This window comes from Trachinotus anak, unplaced genomic scaffold (genome assembly GCF_046630095.1).
Source record: "Trachinotus anak isolate AG129_WGS33_773 ecotype Australia unplaced genomic scaffold, CSIRO_AGI_Tana_v1 ptg000008l, whole genome shotgun sequence".
Taxonomy (NCBI): domain Eukaryota; kingdom Metazoa; phylum Chordata; class Actinopteri; order Carangiformes; family Carangidae; genus Trachinotus; species Trachinotus anak.
The window spans coordinates 5,203,850-5,226,076 of record NW_027273859.1 but is presented as its reverse complement, the minus strand read 5'-3'; the positions used below and the strand labels follow the sequence as shown (position 1 = coordinate 5,226,076).

The 22,227-nt window shown below is 40.8% G+C and overlaps 4 protein-coding genes across 4 annotated transcripts; all 4 read left to right on the top strand.

Annotated features, from left to right (window-relative positions):
• The first annotated feature begins 102 nt into the window (after nt 1–102).
• LOC139623651 (mothers against decapentaplegic homolog 2) lies at nt 103–10,982 on the top strand. Its single transcript, XM_071482036.1, has 11 exons — nt 103–325; nt 1,378–1,792; nt 3,232–3,321; nt 3,526–3,719; nt 5,250–5,384; nt 5,742–5,816; nt 6,709–6,762; nt 6,924–7,136; nt 7,300–7,437; nt 8,077–8,221; nt 8,685–10,982. The coding sequence occupies exons 2-11, from the start codon at nt 1,557–1,559 to the stop codon at nt 8,806–8,808; spliced, it is 1,404 nt and encodes a 467-aa protein (XP_071338137.1). The 5' UTR covers nt 103–325; nt 1,378–1,556; the 3' UTR covers nt 8,809–10,982.
• Nucleotides 10,983–11,580: 598 nt separating this feature from the next.
• LOC139623653 (immediate early response 3-interacting protein 1) lies at nt 11,581–12,927 on the top strand. The gene is made up of 3 exons (XM_071482038.1): nt 11,581–11,741; nt 12,311–12,412; nt 12,499–12,927. Exons 1-3 carry the CDS (start codon nt 11,651–11,653, stop codon nt 12,552–12,554), a joined length of 249 nt encoding a protein of 82 aa, XP_071338139.1. The 5' UTR covers nt 11,581–11,650; the 3' UTR covers nt 12,555–12,927.
• A 53-nt stretch (nt 12,928–12,980) lies between these two features.
• LOC139623652 (uncharacterized) lies at nt 12,981–15,804 on the top strand. Its single transcript, XM_071482037.1, has 5 exons — nt 12,981–13,373; nt 13,459–13,622; nt 14,393–14,635; nt 14,799–15,008; nt 15,111–15,804. The coding sequence occupies exons 1-5, from the start codon at nt 13,123–13,125 to the stop codon at nt 15,305–15,307; spliced, it is 1,065 nt and encodes a 354-aa protein (XP_071338138.1). The 5' UTR covers nt 12,981–13,122; the 3' UTR covers nt 15,308–15,804.
• Nucleotides 15,805–17,685: 1,881 nt separating this feature from the next.
• On the top strand, nt 17,686–20,593 carry LOC139624789 (uncharacterized). Its single transcript, XM_071484159.1, has 2 exons — nt 17,686–17,808; nt 19,484–20,593. The coding sequence occupies exon 2, from the start codon at nt 19,497–19,499 to the stop codon at nt 20,163–20,165; it is 669 nt and encodes a 222-aa protein (XP_071340260.1). The 5' UTR covers nt 17,686–17,808; nt 19,484–19,496; the 3' UTR covers nt 20,166–20,593.
• Nucleotides 20,594–22,227: the final 1,634 nt, after the last annotated feature.

Genomic DNA, 22,227 nt, shown 5'->3' with positions numbered 1-22,227 from the left:
GATATAAAGCCATGCTGTCAAATAAACAATAAGGCTTGTCAAGGACATGCGCCAGTATTCAGAGGTCTTTTCATAATCCTCCAATCAGGTTTTGAATAGGCGGGATTAAGCGCTCGTACGTAGCCATCATGTTTGTTGTGTTTTCCGGTCTACCTAACCTAGCTAACTAGCTTCAGTAGCACTGGTAGCAAGTTGAGAGGAGCCTATAAGCCTTGTCAAAATTAGTTGCAGTACAATACAGTTCAGGCATTTTTTGTCAACAACGCGTCTAGAGGGCTGTGCGTGTATTTCTTCAAAAAGCGGAACTTTGGACTTTAAAACTGGGGTAACTATTGGACTGCTTTAAGCTGCTTTCTCTACTTTGAAGCATGTTGATTTGTGTGAGAGATGTACGTTAGCTCCGTTAGCCAGCGGGAGCCAGGGCTCAGTTTGGAAGAGTTCGTCCAAGATGCTAACTCATTTTGGAGCCTATATTTTAGTAAAAGTCACAAACATCCAATAGCTACATTGAAGTGAAACACTACAACATTTGAATTCATAAAGTGACATTTTGTTCGCTTGGATTAATTATATCTTAAATTTATTTGACAAGCTGACGTTAGGTAGCAAAGTAGCGCGACTTGACTGTTGCGCACAGGAGGTTTTTTCGTGGATCACAACAAAAGGATTTTTGATAACAAGCTGGCAGCTAGCTTGTTAAGCTAACGTTAGCTGACCTAGCTAGACGAGGACTTCTCCGTAAAGTCCCCCCCGATCCACTTAGTTAGGTTAGCTACAATTTTTTCGCTTTTTGTGTTCAGCTAAGACTATTTCAGCATTTTGCTCTTTAACACTAAGCAAGCTAATGCTAGTGAACTTATTGTTGTGATTTGAGTCAAGCAGGGCCCCCCCCCCACCCCCAGGTAGCTAGCTGCCGGCCTTCCCAAGCCAGTTAGTGTTAGCACTTGGGGGGGTGGGGGGCTGTCACAAAATACTCTCCTTGTTCACATCATTTGATACCCTTAGCTGTGTTGCTCATTATCGTCTTTAATAGCTGGTCGTGATTGCTGCGTGCACGGGATGCGACAGTATGAGGCACACCCCGTGTGTTAACTTTTTAAGTTTGCAAGTTAGCTAGCTTAGATGTCGAGCAGTGCTTGTGACAAGCTAACATCAAGTAGACGTTTGTGTTTGTACAACTTGTTCAGCAAATGCATAACATCACACAAGAGGCACTGATGTTTTGCAACAACCAAAACAGCCGTACTGTTTCATTCACTATTCGAAGTTGCATTGATTAGCAGTTGTCTTCTATTGTTTTGCTCAGCTACATATGTTTTTTCTTCTGTTCCATGTTTTGTTTGTAATGATGTACATTGTGTGTGACTTTCTCCCAAGGTGTCCATCTCTTTTGACTATATCCTGCTAGCACTGGCTTCCACCCTGTGACTCACTGGTCTCTAGAGGGGCCCCGTCAGAGCAAGGGCCCAAACTGTAGCTCCAGGTCCCCTCTGTCTGTGTGTGTGTGTGAGAGCTTGTGTTGAGTCCTCTGGAGACTCCCAGCTTGTCCAGCTAAGATGTCCTCCATCTTGCCATTCACCCCTCCTGTGGTGAAGAGGCTGCTGGGCTGGAAGAAGTCGACCAGTGGCCAGGGTGGAGCGGGTGGTGGAGAGCAGAATGGGCAAGAGGAGAAATGGTGCGAGAAGGCTGTGAAGAGCTTGGTGAAGAAGTTAAAGAGGACAGGCCAGCTAGATGAGCTGGAGAAAGCTATCACCACACAGAACTGCAACACCAAGTGTGTCACCATCCCCAGGTATACTGCCCAACACTTTACTCTTCAAATCAGCGACAGAGAAAAAGCTACTGCTGTTAGACATGTCTTCTGCAAGCGTGCTCATTGGAGACCACTGCTTAATAGAAAACCATGAAACCATGGGCTCAGATTGTAATCAAGGCCTAAACAAGCCTGGTTGTGATTAGGGATGCAGAATAGTAGAACACAAACTGCCTGAAATTCAATCAAATTACTTGTTTATAAGTATACTTGCTGTGGGAGAGTTTCTATTACGCTCACTGGGAGAGAGACATTAGAAGGGCAAGAGAAAATGTTGTCTTTATCAGCCAGCCAGCCTTGATGACCCAGACTCACGTTCAGTGGGAACATTGTGTTAACAGATTCATTCCTCACTGATGTGCCGCCAAGAACCATGTCAGATGTTTGTATGTCTATAGATAGTGGGCTGGTTGTTATCGCCTGAGAATTGTTCTAGGCTGCACTTGTTACGTTTGTAAAGATAGAGCGGCTGGCTCGATGTGAATGAAATAATTTCTTGTAGAGGACAGGAGTAGTAGAGGATGTCTACATGAGAGAGGGTGGGTTACAAACAAAAACTAATGCCAGACTGGGACATTGCCACCAGCCATACTCACATTGGTACATTTTGATTGTGATTGGGGAGCTTGTCTACCCCGCTTGCCACTTTGGCAGGTACCCATTCAACATCGGGATACTCTAAACATCTAGTTTCCCATAGTAAAAATAGCCATTGGATTGTAGCTGCTATGGCTGGTGGAGAACAGTTGGTTTCCTGCCCTGTCATGAACCAGACAATTGCAATTTTGAATGGTAGTTGAGATCCCACTAAAGTAATTAAGTGTAGTATATGTTGTTGTCTATTTGTAGTATTTAACATGTAGAATGTGTTATTGTCCTGTTATTCAGAAGCAACAACTCATTTGTCCTCATTCCACGTTTTTTAATTTCCTATTTTTTGGACATTTTCTTGTGATCGTTTAGAGAATGTCTGAAAATGAAATGATTTTTCCTTTCAAGGTTGCCTCCTCTGTTTTTCCCCTCTTTTGTGCCATTGTGCGTCTTCAGTGTTTGTTTGAATGTCTCAAGATAAGTTCTGACATAAATGACTGTAGTGAAAAAAAGTCTCGAGTTATTTTCAGTGTTTGATACAATGCCACACTGTTGAAGAATGCTCTTTGTCTCACTCATTGTGTGTTAGCAGATTCCATGTTCTGTTTTTTTTCTCCTTAATTCTGTCAAAAAGGCTTCTCTTATTTGAAGTTCCCATCCTCCATGTCCACAGCTGAAAATGAATTTGATGTCTTTATTTTGCCATAAGACTCCAATAAAAGAGGCCTTTTAATGTTCACATTACCCATACTGATATTCTGAATGAGCCATGTCCCATGTTTATCATTTGTTTTTTGTTTTTGTTTTGTTGTTTTCTCTGTGCACAGCAATTGCTCTGAAATATGGGGACTGAGTACACCAAATACGATAGAACAGTGGGATACATCAGGCCTATACAGCTACCCTGACCAAACCAGGTGACTATCTTCAACTATTGTGTAGTGTTGCATACAACTTTGTTGTGGGAGAGTTGTCATTACAATGTTGGAGGTGACAATTATTGAGAACCACTCAATCCAATACATGTCTGTTTCCTTCCCCTACCTGGCCATATGTGTCACCCCCTCCCCTGTGGATCCTCTACCCATCTCACCAAAATCTCTTGTCTGCTGTCCAATCAGATCCCTGGATGGCCGCTTGCAGGTCTCCCACAGGAAGGGGCTTCCCCATGTTATCTACTGCCGCTTGTGGCGATGGCCGGACCTTCACAGCCATCACGAGCTGCGCGCCATCGAGGCCTGTGAGTATGCCTTCCACCTCAAGAAGGACGAGGTCTGCATCAACCCCTACCACTATCAGAGGGTGGAGACCCCAGGTGAGAGGACTTTGTTGCCTAGAACACAAACATCTGTCTGTATTTCAGTGTCTACTGCGTGATTGTGGCATGATTCTTTAAATCTGTACTCTCCCACTGACATCTGGTGCTGCTAAATGATAAGCAGCAATATTTTAAACACATTGGTCTTTTGTCTGTGCATTTTCTTTAACTTGCCAGTAAGTATTAGTCTGATACCTACAGGGACAGTTTTTTGCTCAGTAAACTTTTAATAAGGATCTCACACCCTGTTGTATAAACGAGATCCAAGCCTCTTTTAACACTCACTCAGCTCAGTAACATGTTACATTTTTTAATGCATATAAAAAGTGATAGTTTTTCTGTGTGGGTCTGTGTGGGACTGTTTCTTGGGTTGGATGCAATAACTACCTGGAGTCTTGTGGTCATCTTCACAGATACAGAAAGTCACTGCTGCCTGCCAAGAAATAGTGTCACTGTGTCGCCCCATAAAACCACATATTGTCATCTTAACCCTTTGTGTTTGTAGAGATGACACTAACCAGATAGAACGTGTGAATTAGCAGCTTTAGATGTGCTGGTAGGCAGATATTTTTCCTTTGGACAGAGCCAGGCCAGCTGTTTCTCCCTATTTCCTGTCTTTATGTTAAGCTAAGTGGATGTTGGCTATAGCCTTATAAGTATTTAACAGACAGATACCAGAGTGGTATGAATATTTGTGCATCTTCTAAAATGTGTAAGTTATTCTTTAAGAGTTCCGGGGAAGAGCAGAAGTGTTAAAATTTGCAGTGAAACCTGCTTCACTCTAACATTGATCAGTTTAAATTTCACTGAGGACTTGTAGTGTTTCATCATTATCTTCATGCTGCTGCAGAGTTTTTCCCACAATAATGAAACTTAAATGCCTGTGGGCAGCAACAGCTGTGGCTGGAGGCATTATGTTTTCAGGTTGTCCCTCCCTCAGTAACGCCTTGAGGGAATTTTTTTTAAATTTGGTACAAACGTTGGACTTGGACTGGAAGATGAACTGATTACATCTTGGTCAAAGGTCACGGTGACCTCACATTTTTGTGCATGTGATATATCAGGAATGTCTAGAGGGAATTTTAATCACATCTGGCGCAAACATTCACTTGGACTTGAGGATGAACTGATTAGAATTTCATGGTGAAAGGTCAAAGGCCACTATGTCCTCATGTAACCCAGTTTTGGCCATAGTTCATTTGCCAATTGCGAGACAATTTAATACAAGTGTCCAATAGGATAAAATGATGAAGTGATGACATTTTAGATCCAATCGGTCAATGTCATGTTCAGTGGGACATCACAATGTTCTGTAAAAACACTCATGGACATTATTAAACGCTGTGACTCAGGAACATAAGAGGAGATTGTGACCATGTTTCCTGCAACTTGAGTGGTTGGCAGAGTCATACAACTGCAAGGCAGTAATTCTAGTTTACATTTAAACTGTCCTAAAACAACTGACAACAAATTCGGAAAAACATAACTGATAAGAGTCTCTTCTGATACTTCTACCCAACACTGTAGTGCTGCCTCCTGTTCTTGTGCCAAGACACTCAGAAATCCTGCCAGAGCTGCCACCTCTGGATGACTACACTCATTCCATACCTGAGAACACAAACTTTCCTGCAGGAATTGAACCTCCAAACAACTATATACCAGGTGAGTTTACCTCTGCACCAGATGGGAGAGACTAAATTTAAATAATTCACTGAAAGGGTTCATAATGTACTAACTGAAATCTGAAAGTGGAGAAACTGTTGTTTTTGGTTTCTGTATTCATTGTATTACATTGTATCTGGTTTGTATATGTAAAGGTTTTTTATTTCCTATACTGATATTGTAACAAACTTGAGATTTTCTATATCCTGTGATATACTTCAGGTCTGCTCATAGTATCTGTCACTTCAGGAAATAAAATGTGAAATGAGTAAGAATAGGTTTCTTTGATTACAGCAGATTAAACAGCCATGTCACATCACACCTAAAAACTTTTATTTCCTCTCATCATCTGAACAGAAACGCCTCCACCTGGCTACATCAGTGAGGATGGGGAGGCCAGCGACCAACAGATGAATCAAAGTATGGACACAGGTAACCTAGACTAGCGCCTCCTTCCACTTCCTGTCTGCCTCACCTCCCAAACGAGGTCAAAGTCAAACGTATTTTTTCAGGGAATACATTTGTAGTTTTTTTTTCCAGCAAATATTTAAATAAATGCATGAAACAATCAGCAACACAACAGTTGGCAATATTCTGAAAATGAACTTGGAATAAAACAACTGTGAGGCTTCCTGTGCTTTGACAAACATATGTTTTACTTCTTTGGGAGCTTTAGAATGATTTATCTGCAGATACTGATTTTGACCCGGTGCTTATCTACCAAATGTTTTCATTTTTCAAGTGAAAGCAACTGATGAAAGTTATATTAGAAGCAAGTTCTGGATCAAATCATTTAACTCATCAAATCATTCATGCCAATACCAAATAGTTTGTGAATGTTTCTTGGTGAAGTTGCAGCTCTGTGAATTCCTTGGTTTTTGACTCTTAACATCCATTTGATATCTAACATCAAGTTTCTGTAGCCTGTCAGTGCTCTTTTACTGTGAAGGTATATGTGAGAAATGAAGGAAGGATGGTACACCTTTTGTCTGTAGTTCACACTTTGATATGTGTGTAGCCCATCTTTTCTGGGTGGCTCCTAATTCTCTGCCTCAGAGTGTGTTTGCATCTTTGATGTGCTGTTCATGATAATCATAGCAGTAGCAGGAACATACTTATTGTTTCAGTATACATCATCCATGTTGTTCTTTGTGTAAGTTATCATTCAAACTGTATGATCTCAACTAGGGAAATGTAGGATGTACAGACAAACGCATCAGTTTTACAGTATCATAATTCCACCAGTTTCATCATAGGTCTTTGATCCGTCCACCTGTCGTCCTGTGACCCTATCCAATTCAATGACTTCCTGTTTCTTTGTCAGGTTCTCCAGCAGAGCTGTCCCCCAGCACTCTGTCTCCTGTCAATCACAGCATGGGTAAGATGCTAATCTCTCCCATCTGAAACAATACAAAGGCTAAAACCAAAAAAAAAAAACACACACAAGCATACTGTACATTTAATACATTGCAGGTTGGCAGCTAATTAAATTTAGTATCTACACATACATTTACTTATTGACACAATGCTCTGCTGCAGACCTGCAGCCGGTGACTTACTCGGAGCCGGCCTTCTGGTGCTCTATAGCCTACTATGAGCTGAACCAGCGTGTGGGGGAGACGTTCCACGCTTCTCAGCCCTCACTGACAGTGGACGGATTCACAGATCCATCAAACTCTGAGCGTTTCTGTCTGGGCCTGCTGTCTAATGTCAACAGGAACGCCACTGTGGAGATGACCCGGAGGCACATAGGTATGGCACAGACTCACATAGCTTCATGGTAATTTATCATCTGTGGACAATGTCTTGGACTGTGGTAGGTCAAATTATGTCACTGGTCTTGTCTTATATATTCACACGTTGTTGAAGTCAGTGTTGTACAAGATGAGCAAATATGTTTGGTCTGTGTTTACAGGAAGAGGAGTTAGACTCTACTACATTGGAGGGGAAGTATTTGCTGAGTGCCTAAGTGATAGCGCCATCTTTGTCCAGAGTCCAAACTGCAACCAGCGGTATGGCTGGCATCCAGCAACAGTGTGTAAAATTCCTCCCGGTAAGATGCTGGAGATGTCACTCGTGTAGCAACCAGAGAAATGAGCTGAAATAGGCTGTAAGGTGCCCACTGAACAAAAGAAAACTATAAACGTAATAGCTCCCATAAACATAATAGATGAATATGTGGTGCTCTATGTAAATGAAGATGATGCTGGAGAGGAACACATATACCCAGCAGACCCACCAAACTGTACCCTTAATTAGTAAGAATTCAAAGGTATCCACCACCAAGAATGAATTTTTGATTCAGCCTTTATTAGTTACAGTGGATGGTAATAGGCACTCATCTGCTTGTAGTGCTAATTTAAAGTATGTCTAATCTTTTTTTTAAAGGCATTGTAAAGTTTTGCTTGAAGGTGAAAAAGAAATAAAAACCCTGCTAAATGATCTCACTGATTGGCTTGGCCAAACAGCCAATCACCTGCTGGTTCTGTTGCTGATTCAGTGAGTTTATGCAACCCAACTGGTACAGATTAAGGACAAGTTCAGCCAATTATGCCAAACACACCACAAAAGACTGGCCAGAGAAGCACAAAGACAGATCAGTGCCAACCAAAAGCCAGATGTCAGCTCGGTGAGTCAGTGCATGAGAAAACCCACATTAACTGCAGCCCTGTTTATCTCTTTGCTCTCTCAGGTTGTAATCTAAAAATCTTCAACAACCAGGAATTTGCAGCCCTGCTGGCTCAGTCAGTCAACCAGGGCTTTGAGGCTGTCTACCAGCTCACTAGGATGTGCACCATCCGCATGAGCTTTGTCAAAGGCTGGGGAGCAGAGTACAGGTGAGGAGTACCAGCAAAATGAGTCAACAGTTTTCATTCCAATATACTTCATATTAAGCTGATTTTTAAATATGAATAAAACTTACTAACTAATTCAGACTATTTTTTACCAGAGTATAATAATTGTTTCTCTGTCATAGCTTAAGACATGGAGAATTGATCTGAAACTTTGAAGTGATTTTGATTAAGCATCATAAATTCAACTTTTCAAGACTGTGGTCTCAGAGTGAAGAAGGTTACCTTCCTCAGTAGTAGCATCGTTGTGATTTCGTCTTGAGAATGTGTCTTATGTCCTTATCATTGATAATGTAAGGTGTGGTCCATGACACAAAAAGTGTTACAAACCACAACATCCTCTTCCTGGCTGCATTCTGCACTAAAGCACAGTGTAAAGCATGTGTAGTCCTGTGTGTTTTAAGTAAAAGCAAAGCCGAGCATTTCAGTGTATGTCTTTGTTCCCCAGGCGGCAGACTGTCACAAGCACTCCTTGCTGGATAGAGCTGCATTTGAACGGTCCCCTGCAGTGGCTGGACAAGGTTCTAACCCAGATGGGTTCCCCGTCTGCACGTTGCTCCAGTATGTCCTAAACAGCTAAGGAAACGCCCAAAAAACCACAGCCCATTACAAAGATCATGAAATTCTAAACTTGTGAGTCCTCTCATGAAAAAAATGGAAACCCCACAGAATGAATTTTCTGTAACATACTTCATAGTATTTGTGGCCCGGTTCCACATCCCTCTTTAAACATTACACACACACACACACACACACACACACACACACACACACACACACACACACACACACAGAAGAACAAATGCACCTACACTGCCGCACTCACACACACACACACACACATTTTTCAGTAAAAATTTGGCACTTTGTTACCCATCTATGTCATGCACCTTGTTAAATTGCTTTTCCCCAAATCCTTAATATTAGATCTATTTGTGGTACAAATAAAATGTATATTGGTTTTTAGTCCAGGAAGTAGGGGAAATACCAAAAATATCTGTGAATAGTTTCTCAGTATTGAAGATTGCTTGTATAAGTAACACGAGCTTGAATGCTAAAATGATTTTGTTCCAGCCCACCCCAACCATTGTTCTGAACCTAAGTTTACTTTTCTCTGGGAAACTGGGCCCCATCTTTTGTCAAGGGGAGGAGGCTTGGTGAAGAAACGATGGCCTTGGTGGCCGTTCTCCTCAGAAGGAAACGCCACAATGTGTTTTGTGAAATTTGATTAAATTGACTTTGCCAGAACGGCCCTTTTTATAACTCTTGACGTGTGTCTTTATAAGACATGCCTCTTAATGGACAAATAGGAATGTTGGTTAAAAAAAATAATCAAAAACCCTAAACAAACTGCAAACTCAGTCTGGCTGTAGTTTATTTCTCCATAATTATCCCATCATCCCCACTGAGCAGCCTGGTGTGGAAGCTAGAGAGATGTTGGCCAGGCTTTGCAGGGTGCACTGGGCAGGGACCAGAGAATATCAGCTGTTATGTAAAAGCTTTTTTTCCTTTTTGACACAACACTGGGAGTCCTGGGGCTCTCCAAGGTGAAGCATTAAACGTCTCACCAGGAGAAATTGAAGGTATCAATAAATTCATTCTGTTTTTAGCCTATATCCCCATTGTTTTGCTACTTTTTTGTATTCTCATGTATTTTTATATATAAATATACTTAAATTTTTCTGTCGTTCACTTTTTATTGAAGTAATATTTTCAAGACCACAGTTGTTTCTAAAGTGACATGGAGGGCATAGATCATTCCTTCATTTTACCCAAAAAGTTTAGTTTGAATTCATTTCCAAATAGCAGCTCTTTGTCTTGGTTAACAAACAAAAAAAATCACTGCCCCACATGATGTGTAGCCTGTTTCTATCCTTTGTTTTTTGCAAAGAAATCTGGTGCATTTAAAGTACACAAAACAACAGATTTGCCTGAAACCCAAAGTCTACTTTCCTGTAATGGTTTTGATGATTCCATAGGCATGTAAAACTTTGTAATGGCCATTTACTCATTCATCTCTTCACTTTTTCTGAAAAACACACGTGACCTCTTGTAGCCTTTTGGTGCTCAGTCAAGCGGGTTAAGGTCAACCAGATATAATTGGCTTTCAAAATGTTACAGAAACTTGGGAGGAGAGCAGTTTTCTTCCATGAGAAAAGAAGAGCAAATGTGCCTGCACACTGGGACATTCTGTGTTAATGTGTGTTTTGTATTTGTTCTGTCTATAAAATACAGTATGTACAACAAGACTTATTAGCTTAAACTCTGCCATCATTACGTGGCTGTTGCGAGTTTAACATGTTCCCCCCTCCCTTCTTCTTGATGTAAATGTGTTTACCTTATGGCACTAGTGATTGTACTTTAAGTGCACCTAGTGAAGTTTGGATTTGGGGAACTGAACCATGTGTTAGGGTCCAGTGTTACATTGTTTTTATCTTTGGCCTGCAACATATGAATGTGAAAAAATACATTACAAAAACTGACGTGGACCAGACATACATATACATAACAGTAGTACAGTATGTGTGTATTTAACAGTAATCTTTTTGCAAAGCAGTCAGTACAGTAGATGTCGCAGTTGTTTTACCAGTAGAGGGCGGTATTGATAGAGCAATTCTTTTTTCTTTTTTTTTTCTTTTTTTTTTTGTTTGTTTGTTTGTTTTTTCTGACCATAAGCTTCTCAGGCGTGTGGCATATTATGCAGACTTCATAAAACACTAATAAAGATTTTTATTCTCATGATTCATGAGTCTGTGTGTGTGTGTGTCTGTGTGTTTCTTGCTATTATATATTATAATATCATTTTCAGTATTGGAAATATGATTTAATATTGGTAGCAAGTGCTGTATTGAACAGGGACACCCAGATTGCCCACAAACTAATTATTAAACTAATAATTTCACAAGTGAACACATGATGCTTCTGTTGCACTAATTTGTGTTGCAGAGCCACCATGTGTTCACTTGGTTTGATTTATTGCACCTTGCACCATAATCCTTTTGTAAACTGATGTTTGTGGTATAACACAGGTACTAATGGTGGCTGACAGTATCTACACTTTCAGCATTTTCAAGCACTGTTCAGTATAAAAATGGAAGATTTTAGTATTTATAGTATTTGTATGCTATATTATAGTTTTAGTTCACTGCATTATGAAGGGATCTAACTTCATCTGACATCTGATATCTTACGTTAATTAAATTAGCTCCACCATGACAGTTTCAATTTACATGATAGTAAATCAAAGATTAAATTTATGTTTTACAAATATGCTCTCGCTTTGTTTCATTTAATCTAACTGCATCTCCGTATGTGTGTATGAGAAGCGCAAAGGTTTGTCCTTTCTTAGCCACCGTAGGCTACGTCAGAAATAAATACTGAGCTGTTTCACAGCTAGCTACTTGTGAAGACAACATGGCATTTACATTGTATTCTCTCATCCAAGCAGCAATTCTGTGTGTCAATGCCGTCGCCGTGTTGCACGAAGAAAGATTTCTCAGTAAAAGTAAGTGGCTGAATTCAGGACTGTTTCCGTCCTTATGTACTTCTGAAAGTCGAAAATGGGTTAGCCATTTGGTTAGCTAATGCTAACTACTTTGTAACTTAACAGCTAGAACAAATGGAAACTTTTCGGATTTTATCGGTTAAGTTTGGCGTTGTTTGAATTTTTCGTACCAGCCTCTAATGAATGCCTAAAATTGTGTGACAGAGAGGTTGTCCGCTGTTTAAATCTAATGAAGATTTGTTGTAGTTTCCTACCTTTGAAAGCAACTTTATTAACAAAAGCAATTTAAACAATCCAACATAACAAAAGGTGGGGCATTTAATTACTGCTACAACAACAAATATAAGTCTATCTAACAAAAACACAATGAAAATACACAAAAAAATATTTACATATGTTTTTTTAGAAAATCGTATCTGAAGTATGTTTTATCTTTCTTTTAATAATGAAGCTGTGCCTAACTACCTGATGACCTATCGCTTCTCTCTCTCTCTCTCTCTCTCTCTCTCTCTCTCTCTCTCTCCCTCTCTCTCTCTCTCTCTCTCTGTGTGTGTGTTATCCATCTCCAGTTGGCTGGGGAGTGGACCAAAGTGTCGGAGGATTTGGAGATGAACCAGGCGTCAAAGTGCAGCTCATGAACCTTGTCCGCTCAGTGAGGACAGTGATGAGAGGTGGGTGTCCACTGCAGGTACACACAGACAGTTTCTTAATGGTGAGTGACACCTTCTCATGCTAAGCTGTCTGTCTTGCCCTGCAGTTCCGCTGATCGCAGTAAATTCAGTCTGCATCGTGCTGCTGCTTCTGTTTGGATGAAGTGAAGTGACAGAAGAAGACCTGCATCACCTCAGGAACCATCTAGTCCCTCTGACACACAGACTGTCTCCTGCCAGCCTGTGTACATGAATGTTGTCATTTGATATTCCACAATAATACATGGGACATTTGTTAAGGCCTGTTTTATACAGCACAGTAATTTAAAATAAGTAAATGCATCGAACGTCTAACTTGATAACGTGATAAATAAAAAAATGTTTTGGAAAACTTAATTATTATTACTACTTCTACATCTATCAATAAAGACCCGAACACCAACTACAACTACTGATGGAGTAACCAACTGTAAAATGTTTGTGAATATGTGGTTTTGTTGTGAAACAGCTGGAGAATAAAGTTTTTTAATTTTTAACTGGTGCGCCAACGAGCCTCATGTCTTAAATAGTCGAAGTTGTGTTGTTTGTCCCAGCGCGCTCGCCGTAAGCCACTTCTGCCCGCTGGTCCTGACCAGAGGCTGTAAATATAAAGTGCTGACTTCGATAATATATATGTGATCATGCCTTTGTTTAACTCGTCGTGTCACATTATAAACTTATTTTGAGCAGAAATGGGGAAAATGCAGAGTTACGGAGTTGCCTCGCTGGCTGTATGTTCCGTGTATTTAGCTTATGTTCATATTTACTGCTCTCACAAGTTGCTGAAAACAAAAGTCCTCATCAGCGACGAACTTCCAAGTTTCTGGTACCTGTACATCAGATATTTGACCAGAGCTCTGACTCGGAGATCAGGACACCTGCACACAGCTACATCAACGACAACAAAGACGTGTGAGGCTGTTTACACGCTGCTCAGGTGCAGGTGAGCGTCCGCCTCCGTTTAGGTGTTGGAGAGGAAGCGGCGCGACTGTCTGCTCGTCCTCACTGGGTGTGTCTGTGTTTCTGAGGCTGGAGACTCCCGCGTTGAGGAGGTTCTGCAGCGACGGAGGTTATGGTTGGGATTATCCCGACACTGAGTACAGAGACATCCCACTGTGCTTCCCGGAGTTTCTGTGTGGCAGACTGCTGCTGATGGTGCTCACTGATGGAAACTTCAGGCTCAGCCCAGCAGGTAACATTTCCATTACGAATACCTGATGGACAGGTCTGCGCAAAGTGAGGATGTTAAGTGAGGATGTTTCAGTATTTGATCTTTCAAGGCATTTGGCAGGTGGGTTGCTCCAGGCTGCAGAGTGTATTTGGCACCAGACACGTTCCTGCTAGTAATGTGTGATAGGTACGAATCTTAAAGGTCCCCTGTTGTATAAAGTGAGATTCCCATGTCTTTTTTTAATTTAAGGACATTTGTAACTTTGTGATGCCACAACGAAGCAGTCACAACCCTCAGCCGTGCCCTAACCCTAACCCCTGGTGTATGGCTGCAGGTGGATGCAGTGCAGATGCTGAGTTCAACTTAAGGATTAATGCTTTCGCCATACGCTTCAGTATACCCAGCAATAGTTTCACCAGTGAGCAGCTTCAACCCTGATCAGCTGGTGTCACATGAACACGGATACAAACACAGAAAAGCATGAAAAAAGTGAATATAGCCCTGGAATAGTTTTCAAGTTTCAAGTCTTGAATCTGACAGAATGTCTGAGCTATAGATGGCGAAAGAAATGTGAGTTTATTCCTGAGTTCATCAAACCAAATTGTGTTTTTTATATTTCTCATGCTTGTATTTTTGCAGATATCTCAAACACCCAGATTCAACCATACAACACATTTGTAATTTATATATAGTTTATATCATTACCCTGATTCCCATGTTTCATTGGTGTACTTACAATAGAAGGTTAAAAATGGTGGTGATATGATAGTAATTGTGAGTTACGTTTGCAGGTCTGGTTCGTGTGTCCCAGAGTTTGAAAACCTTTCAGCCAATTGATGAGCTGAAGAAAGGTCCGTTCACGCTGCAGGTCAGAGTCCTGGTGTACCGGCAAACTGATGCAGGGGTGGAGGTGGACATCTGTCTGTCTGCCACTTCTCGCTCCGGATGCCTAGTGTGGCAGAGCGTCCTGACGCTGCTGTCCAAAAACAAGCTCCACAGAGCCAGCAGAGACTTAACAAAGACTGAAGACCAAAGTGAGCATTTCTGCTAAGAATGTTTTTAGGTTTTTTGAACTGGGAACATAAATTAGTGTCTTTCCCTTACTTTGGTACTTTTTCATTTAATGTTTACGCACAGAGATGAGGCTCAACCACTCATTATGACATACGTGAGTGCATCTGTCTCTTTGTCTGACAGGTCAACCTGATGAACCTGCACCAGAAAACATGAAGCAGGTGGAGCTCAGAGTTCCCAGGAGTCCCAGCCCACAGTGTGTATGGTCGCTCTCTGACTGCTCCCTCTGTCGGCTCCTCTCTCTACCAGCCAGGCTGTTTAGCCGCAGATCACAGGCTGCACCAGGTCTCTGGATGCTGTCGGTCTGCTTGGCTGAAATAGAAAAACACAAAGGTACCCACATTTAAGTTAATCGATTTTGTGAGAAAGTAAAAATGATTGTGTTATTTTCAGCGGTACTTGTCAGACCGTCTCACTGCTCTGTTGTGTCGTCAGGGGTTGAAGTCATCACAGCTCCTGTGAACGTCACCGCCCAGTTTAAGGAGCCTCTGTCGGTACCAGGAAAAGTGATGATCAGGTTCTGGGAGATGACTGAAAACAGGGGTCAGGCCTCTGCCCAAGGCCTCAGCTTCCACATGCAGCAACATGGAGGCAACATCTCTCACCTGGTCGGACTGATTTCTAGGTCTTAATTAACATGGAGTATTGATATAATGTAAATATTTTATTATAAACATTATATTTTTCCTACTTCTGTTTCAATATGGAATACACTGTGCATTTCAGTAAGTGCAACATGGTTGGTGTGGACAATCAGAGCATCACTGTTCACCAGTCAAACATTTTCTCTCTTGGAAATATTATTATACAATTAAAACATATTATTATTAATTGAAAATAAATAATAAATGGAAATATTGTAGAGCTCACTTCTTTTTTTCAAAAATTGAATTACATTTTTTTTAATAATGTGTATTAATAGCTATATCTTTTATTGTTAAAGTTGTTTTCAGCCTCATGAAAAACAATGTTTAAAAGTATTTGTATAGATATAAAAATATAATCAGTAGACTTGACAGCATTAAAAGAGCCTTGTCATCAAATAAAACAGACTGTAATCAACTTTCACTGTAAAATATAATGTACTATGTCCATGTATGAGGGCTTAATTAAAATACCATCTTAATCAGTTTTTTGTTTTTTTGTTTTTTGTGATGAGTCACTACACAAAATACAACAGACATGTAAACTGACTTGCAGACACATTTACAACCTGCTGCAGACTGTGGGTGATAAAAAGATGATATATCACAGTGACAAACTAAAGGAAAAATCACTGCTGTTCCGGGGAGATGCTGCAGGTGGAGAGAACGCAATCGTCTGATGCGAGCTTTTGTTTTAGATTCTGTAGATCTTTTTCTTGAGTCTTTGTTGGTGTTGGAAGCCTTTTTATTTATGAATGATTTGTCTGTGGACTCCACAGCTGTTTCATGTTGATCGCCCTGTGATCTGAAACATCTGTCCTTCACACCATTAGTCACATGATCAGTGGCTTTTACACTGAATCTACAGATTTTTGATTTTTTATTGTATCAGTGTTGTGAGTTTTTGCCAACCTTCATTTAATCCATCACAGAGAACATTTAGAGACTCGTCCATCTGACACTGTTAAAGGGCTACAGTGTGAGTGTGTGTTGGTGGCAGAGCTGAGAGTAGGTGTCACTGCTGCACCACCATCACACTGCCGGACTTTGTTGATGGATTATCTATGGTGTGTATTTATGTATCAACTCTTTTGTCCCTGTTTTTTGAAACTACCAGCCAGTCCAGACAGAGCTGAGGTTAGTCAGCTCAGAAGAGGTGATGAGTGATTTATTAGTTTGGTGTGACTTTATCTTGGATAACAGGCCTTTCTCACAGGTTTAGTGAAACAGTTTCCTTCACTATTCCTTCAGTTATGACTTTTATACGTTCAGGAGTATCAATTAATTATAACGCAGTGATTTTACAGACACTATTGTGTTTAGATATTTACTCAACTCAGAAAGGATCATTATACAACTGAGAAAATAATTAGAATGTAATGATTTCTGGTTTGTTCTGCCAGCAGGACTTTGTGCTGTAGGTCTCATAGATGTACTGTACATGAGCACTTTGTCAGATGCCATGTCTACCCGATGACTGTACGAGGCTGATGCAGTCCCCCCCCCCCCACAGGGGATGACAACTTTTCAATATTTGATCCCTTCCATACTCCTGTTTGCAGCTTTCATGTATGTTCAGCTCTGTCCTCCTGTATTATTTATGGGAACACATTCAGTGCATGGGACTGAGAGAAGTGGTTTTTCATGCATCCCTGCACCACAGCAACATTTCAGAAAGGAGGCATGGAGATAGTTTCCAGAGGAGAAGAAAAGACTAAAGGTTTAATCTGTGGTTTCCTGAAAAAACACTTCACTGTCAGATTTCACTGTCACTTTCACATTCATCAGAAAAATATTGAAAGTCAGGTTTGGTCAAGATTCCCTCCACTGGTTCATTGTCTTTACTCTAAAATGATAGGAAACGGCATTAAAACAAATATATTGAATAAAGATTTTGACATTTTGGGAAACACATTCATTCACTTTTTTGCTGAGATGCAGGTGAGAAGATGAGTAGAGCTGGTATAGTATTTGGGATAGTTATCATTACATGCTGGCTGTATCATATGTTAGAATGTATTTGTTACCTTTTTGTTCTAATGTCTTTCCCTCTCATTTAATGAGGACAGTTTTCCTAAAAGTGAATGTCTTCTGCAGATACTGATTGTTTCCAGGTGTGAATATGTGCAACTGTGTTAACGTGGACATTGTCGTGTCAGATATTCACATAGTACAGCAAAAGTACGTAACAAAGGAAAAAAGAAGCATCATTGCTGATATAAATACAATCAGTGGAAGGTCTCGTGACTGCCTCCGTGCACACACACACACACACACACACACACACACACACACAGTACAGTTGTAGTGCAGGGGGAGGGGAGGGTGTGTGTGAAGAATCTGTTTATAGACATCCAGGTGGAGGAGGAATCAGTTTCAGCAGCTGTACTGGAGATCAGCAGGACGCGCGCTGGGTCATCCCACCTCTGCCATGTGATTCTCATTACAGAGGCTTCTGAGGAGCAGGGTTCAGCTGTGGAAGGCTCGAGGTAAAGGCTTTTTTCAAATACAAATAAAAGTGGAGTTTTTTTTAATGAAAAATTGAGATTCCTGCATGTATGAGCCTTCATCTGTTCTTGTGAAATCATTTCTCTGACTCATATACAGTCTAGGTAGTGTGTAGGACAGTGTAACTCCTGTTGTGTACAGTATGTTGTGTAACTGTATAGTGCAGCTGGGAGCAGTGACGCTCACTTGCTAAATAGTGCTCTAGAAATTTTCCGTCACTCTACAAAATAGGGTATGAAGTTATTTATACTGAAGTGACTGTCAGGTCTCTAACACAGGGTTAATTCAAGACATTAGAGCTGGATGACAGACATGTCGTTGTAAAGAAATCCTGTTCTGAGGCTGTAAACGTCAACTATAAATACTTCACATAACATTATTATTGTCTAATTTAGTATAAGTTCCTTCTGCTGCAATAAAAGCTGTAGTCAGCCTGTCGTACTCGCCACTGAGACAAAAGAGCCAACAACCAAGTGCAAACTAAAGCAGTAGTGCAATGAGTGTGTTTAAATCCTATCTATTTTTCATCTATTGTTCAGTCACCACCACAAGCTGGAGTGGAGCACGCTGACAGTCGCTTGAACATGTACATTGCTGCTATTATTCATTTATAGAGCCCCAAATCTGTCGTGCATATGAATCAGTGAAGTGTAAGAGGGTCAGTCTGTGAGGCTCCTGTAAGCAGCACAGAGCATTTAACACGTAAAGACTTACAATGGAAACACTGCTCTTTTAATCATGGACTTACTGTAAACATCTCATTTATTTTAACATAATTTATATGTCAAATGTGTTCTTTAAAAAGTGTAGCATCAAACTAAGTTTAATTTAATGAACTAAATTTACACATCAAGCCGTGACAGAAATACAACTAGCTCTGACCGATAGCTAAGTTGTACACTGTATCTTTAAAGCACCTGACATTCAGCCTGAGCTGTGCTCTGAAGAGTGATGCATCCTTCACTTCATCTGAAATGCTGTTTCTGTGTGGAGATGGGAGGGGTGTGTGTTAGATAGATGAAACACACACATACACACTCCTTCTTTGAGTGGAGCACTTTAGAGGAGTTCATCTGTTTCCTTCTTCAAAGGGTTGATCCTCAGGGAATTTAAGTTATTTTTTGCTTCTTTTTAAAGAACCAGCTTCATTTATTTATTCAGGGAGACCAATGCTAAATGACAGCTTGTTCTCTCTGACTGGTCCACTGTTGTTCATAAAACAGCTCCACTGCACTCACTGTCACCTGCCCTGGTTGCATTGTTAGTCAGAGACAACATCAATACTGCATTATGATAACACGTATAGCCTACTACATGGAGGGATTTCTGAATGGACCTACTAGCCACATTCCCCGGGGCCCAGGGGCCCAGGGGCCCAGGGGCCTCAGCTTCTGTTTTAAGTAACATTTCTTCTTGGAAAATAAACCAACCAACAACCACAAACAGAGATATTTTAAATGTCTGAGAAACACAGATATTTTCTATAGTGGTAACTTATTGTTCTTCACAGGCTGATAGCTGATAATAGAAAAGTGTTTTCCATTCATCTGTAAGAGTCCCACAGTGAGGCTGTAGTTTTCTATTCCTCCACTGACTGATCTACAATCTCTGAGGCCAAGAACGAGCTTTCACATTTCCTGTTTTGTTTCACTGCAGCAAGTGAAAATACATGAAGAAGCAAGGAAAGGGCGACACTGCCAGCATCCCTCTGTCTTCTCCAACAGGGAGCAGCGTGCAGGTCTACCATGACTACCAGAAGGTGGCTTTTAAGATGTATCCTGGTAATGGCCATGCCACAGAGAATGGCTCCCACAACAGGAGAGAGCAGGTCACCAGCCGGGACGGAGCAGGCAAGATGCCAGACATCTTCTCTAACAGCCAAGACCAAAAGTACAGCATGAAGGACGAGAGTGTGAACAGGAACTACACGTGGATGATGGATTCCAGCAGCCAGACATACTCAGGGCCAGAGGACAACTCCACAGACCCACATGAGAGCCTGACAGAGACTTCAACTCTGACCTTTGTGGACGCCCACATCACGGAGGACTCAGCAGAGAACCACAGTCTCCACAGGGTGGGGATGGTTTACCTCAAAGAGTTTGTGCTCATCGATGATGATGATGATGGAGACATGTCGCTACGGGAGAAAACAGTGACAGACTTGTCCGTCATGGATGGAAAAGCCGCTGACCTGGTGTGTGGGCGGCTGCTGTCCACCTCCAGCGGCTCACTGTCAGAGAGCAAGGAGGAATCTCCAGCTCCTGAAGCACCTCCACCCGAGGAGGTTCAGACTGCCCCTGAAAAGAAACGCTGCTGTCCCTGCACCCTTTTATGACCCTGCAGGGGGTCACAGGCTTGACATCTGGCAACATCAGGACTGTGAGACCTCTGGTGAAACGTGCTACGTGACCTGCAGTGGGAGAAAACTTTTCTTTTATTCTGATTTTTTCTGCAGTGATTTTACAGAGCATTTTTATTACTTTATAATGTGTTTTAGTAAAACCACCTATTGATGTGAATGTGAAAGGTTCAGTGTGTATGCTGAGAGGTTTAGAGATTCCTGTTGGATTCACATTTAAAGACTGTGATTGTGTGGGTTAAGATAATCATTTTCAGGCTTAACAAACATTATTTAAATTTTTCATACTAAAAAATGCATGTTCCTGTAATATTTGATTTGAATGACAGACTTTGTGATAATTACACAGGAGGTCTTGAAAGGTCGGGTGCTAACATCAAATAAAGGAAACTCCAATAACCAGATTTTGTGTGTGTGATAGACTATTTGTTTAGCCATGGGATGTGAAATAACTGCAACCACACCATTACTGCAAAACATGATAATGATGAGTATGTACAATGATTGTTTCATTAAATGAGGTTTCTTGACCATAAATTCTGCACAGAAGTGTAAAAGTCGTGGTAATAAATTGGAATGAAGTTGAATAAAAGATGCTACACAGAATTCAGGGATACTTCATTCTTCATGCTTTAGAAACAGTCAAAACAGACCAAGTCAATTTTGACCCAGGAGGACAATAGGTGTCATTCTTTGCTGCCATTAAAATTTTTTTAATTATTTCAAAACATTATCCAGACTAAACCTTGACATATACCAGTCTGTGATAATTCACCATCCTGTTGTTCCTCTGGTTGCGACTACAGTCAAAATAAATCAGAATTTCTGCTTTTGTTTACTCAAAAATGAGGTAGATTTTTATCTAAATGAGGTCTGTTGACTGTAAATTAAAAAAAAAAAAGTGCAAAAGTTGTGGGAATGAGTTCGAATGAAGTTTGTTGAAAAGGTGTAACACAATAATTGGGTAATAATTTTATACTTCAACAGCCAAAGAGATCAGGTGAATTTTGACCCAGGAGGACAAAGGTTAACAGGAAGACAATATGAAGTTTAATCTAATGTGTTATATGCAGTATGCAGTGAGTTTTTGACCTCTAGTAGAACTGTAGAGTACTGCTTTTATGGGTGGGTGGTCACATGTGTATGCAATGCAATGTTGATACAGTCAATGATGCCAATGACTGCCAGTGCCATGCTATTCCACTGATCAACAGCTGGTGGCACTAAAATGCAAAGAGGCATAGCAATCAACCAATAAAAGTGAGGAGGAGGGCAAACTACAGTGCATCCGGAAAGTATTCACAGCGCTTCACTTTTTCCACATTTTGTTATGTTACAGCCTTATTCCAAAACGGATTAAATTCATTTTTTACCTCAAAATTCTACACACAATACCCCATAATGACAAAGTGAAGCGCTGTGAATACTTTCTGGATGCACTGTAGGAAACATGGATGTGAACAATGCATGATTTAAAATATTTAAACAATCAGCTTTGCTAAAAAAAAAAACTAAAAAAAAATCAATGTGTTTGGTGAGTGTCACAACCCAAAACCACACTAGTTGGAATTAAAAATGTTTTTAGTTATTTTACAAAACTAGTTAATTTAGTTATTTTACATAACTAAAGGAAAATTAACGTAAAGACAAACAACAATAAATACAACAAAACAACAGCAGGGTGGAAGCCATAGGGAGAAGGACTGTCTGACTGACCAGGGTTCAAGAGAAAACTCTACTGGACTGCATTAAGAAAACCTCAAACCCAAATGTGTGTGAAACCTGACCTCTGCTGGGGAAAGCCGGACTGAACTGTCCATCTGCCTGTGATTCTCTTTTACTCTGTCGTCACTACAGGATGACATGCATCAAATCTTAAAGAGCTTATAGTTCCCTGTTGTCCTAACAGGACACTCCGCTCTCTAAACACAGGTCTACGCTCTATGCTGCTATAGAGCTAGACTGCTGGGGGGATTCCCATGATGCATTGAGCGCTCGCGCTCTCTCTCCCCACACATTTATATCAACTTTATGTCAC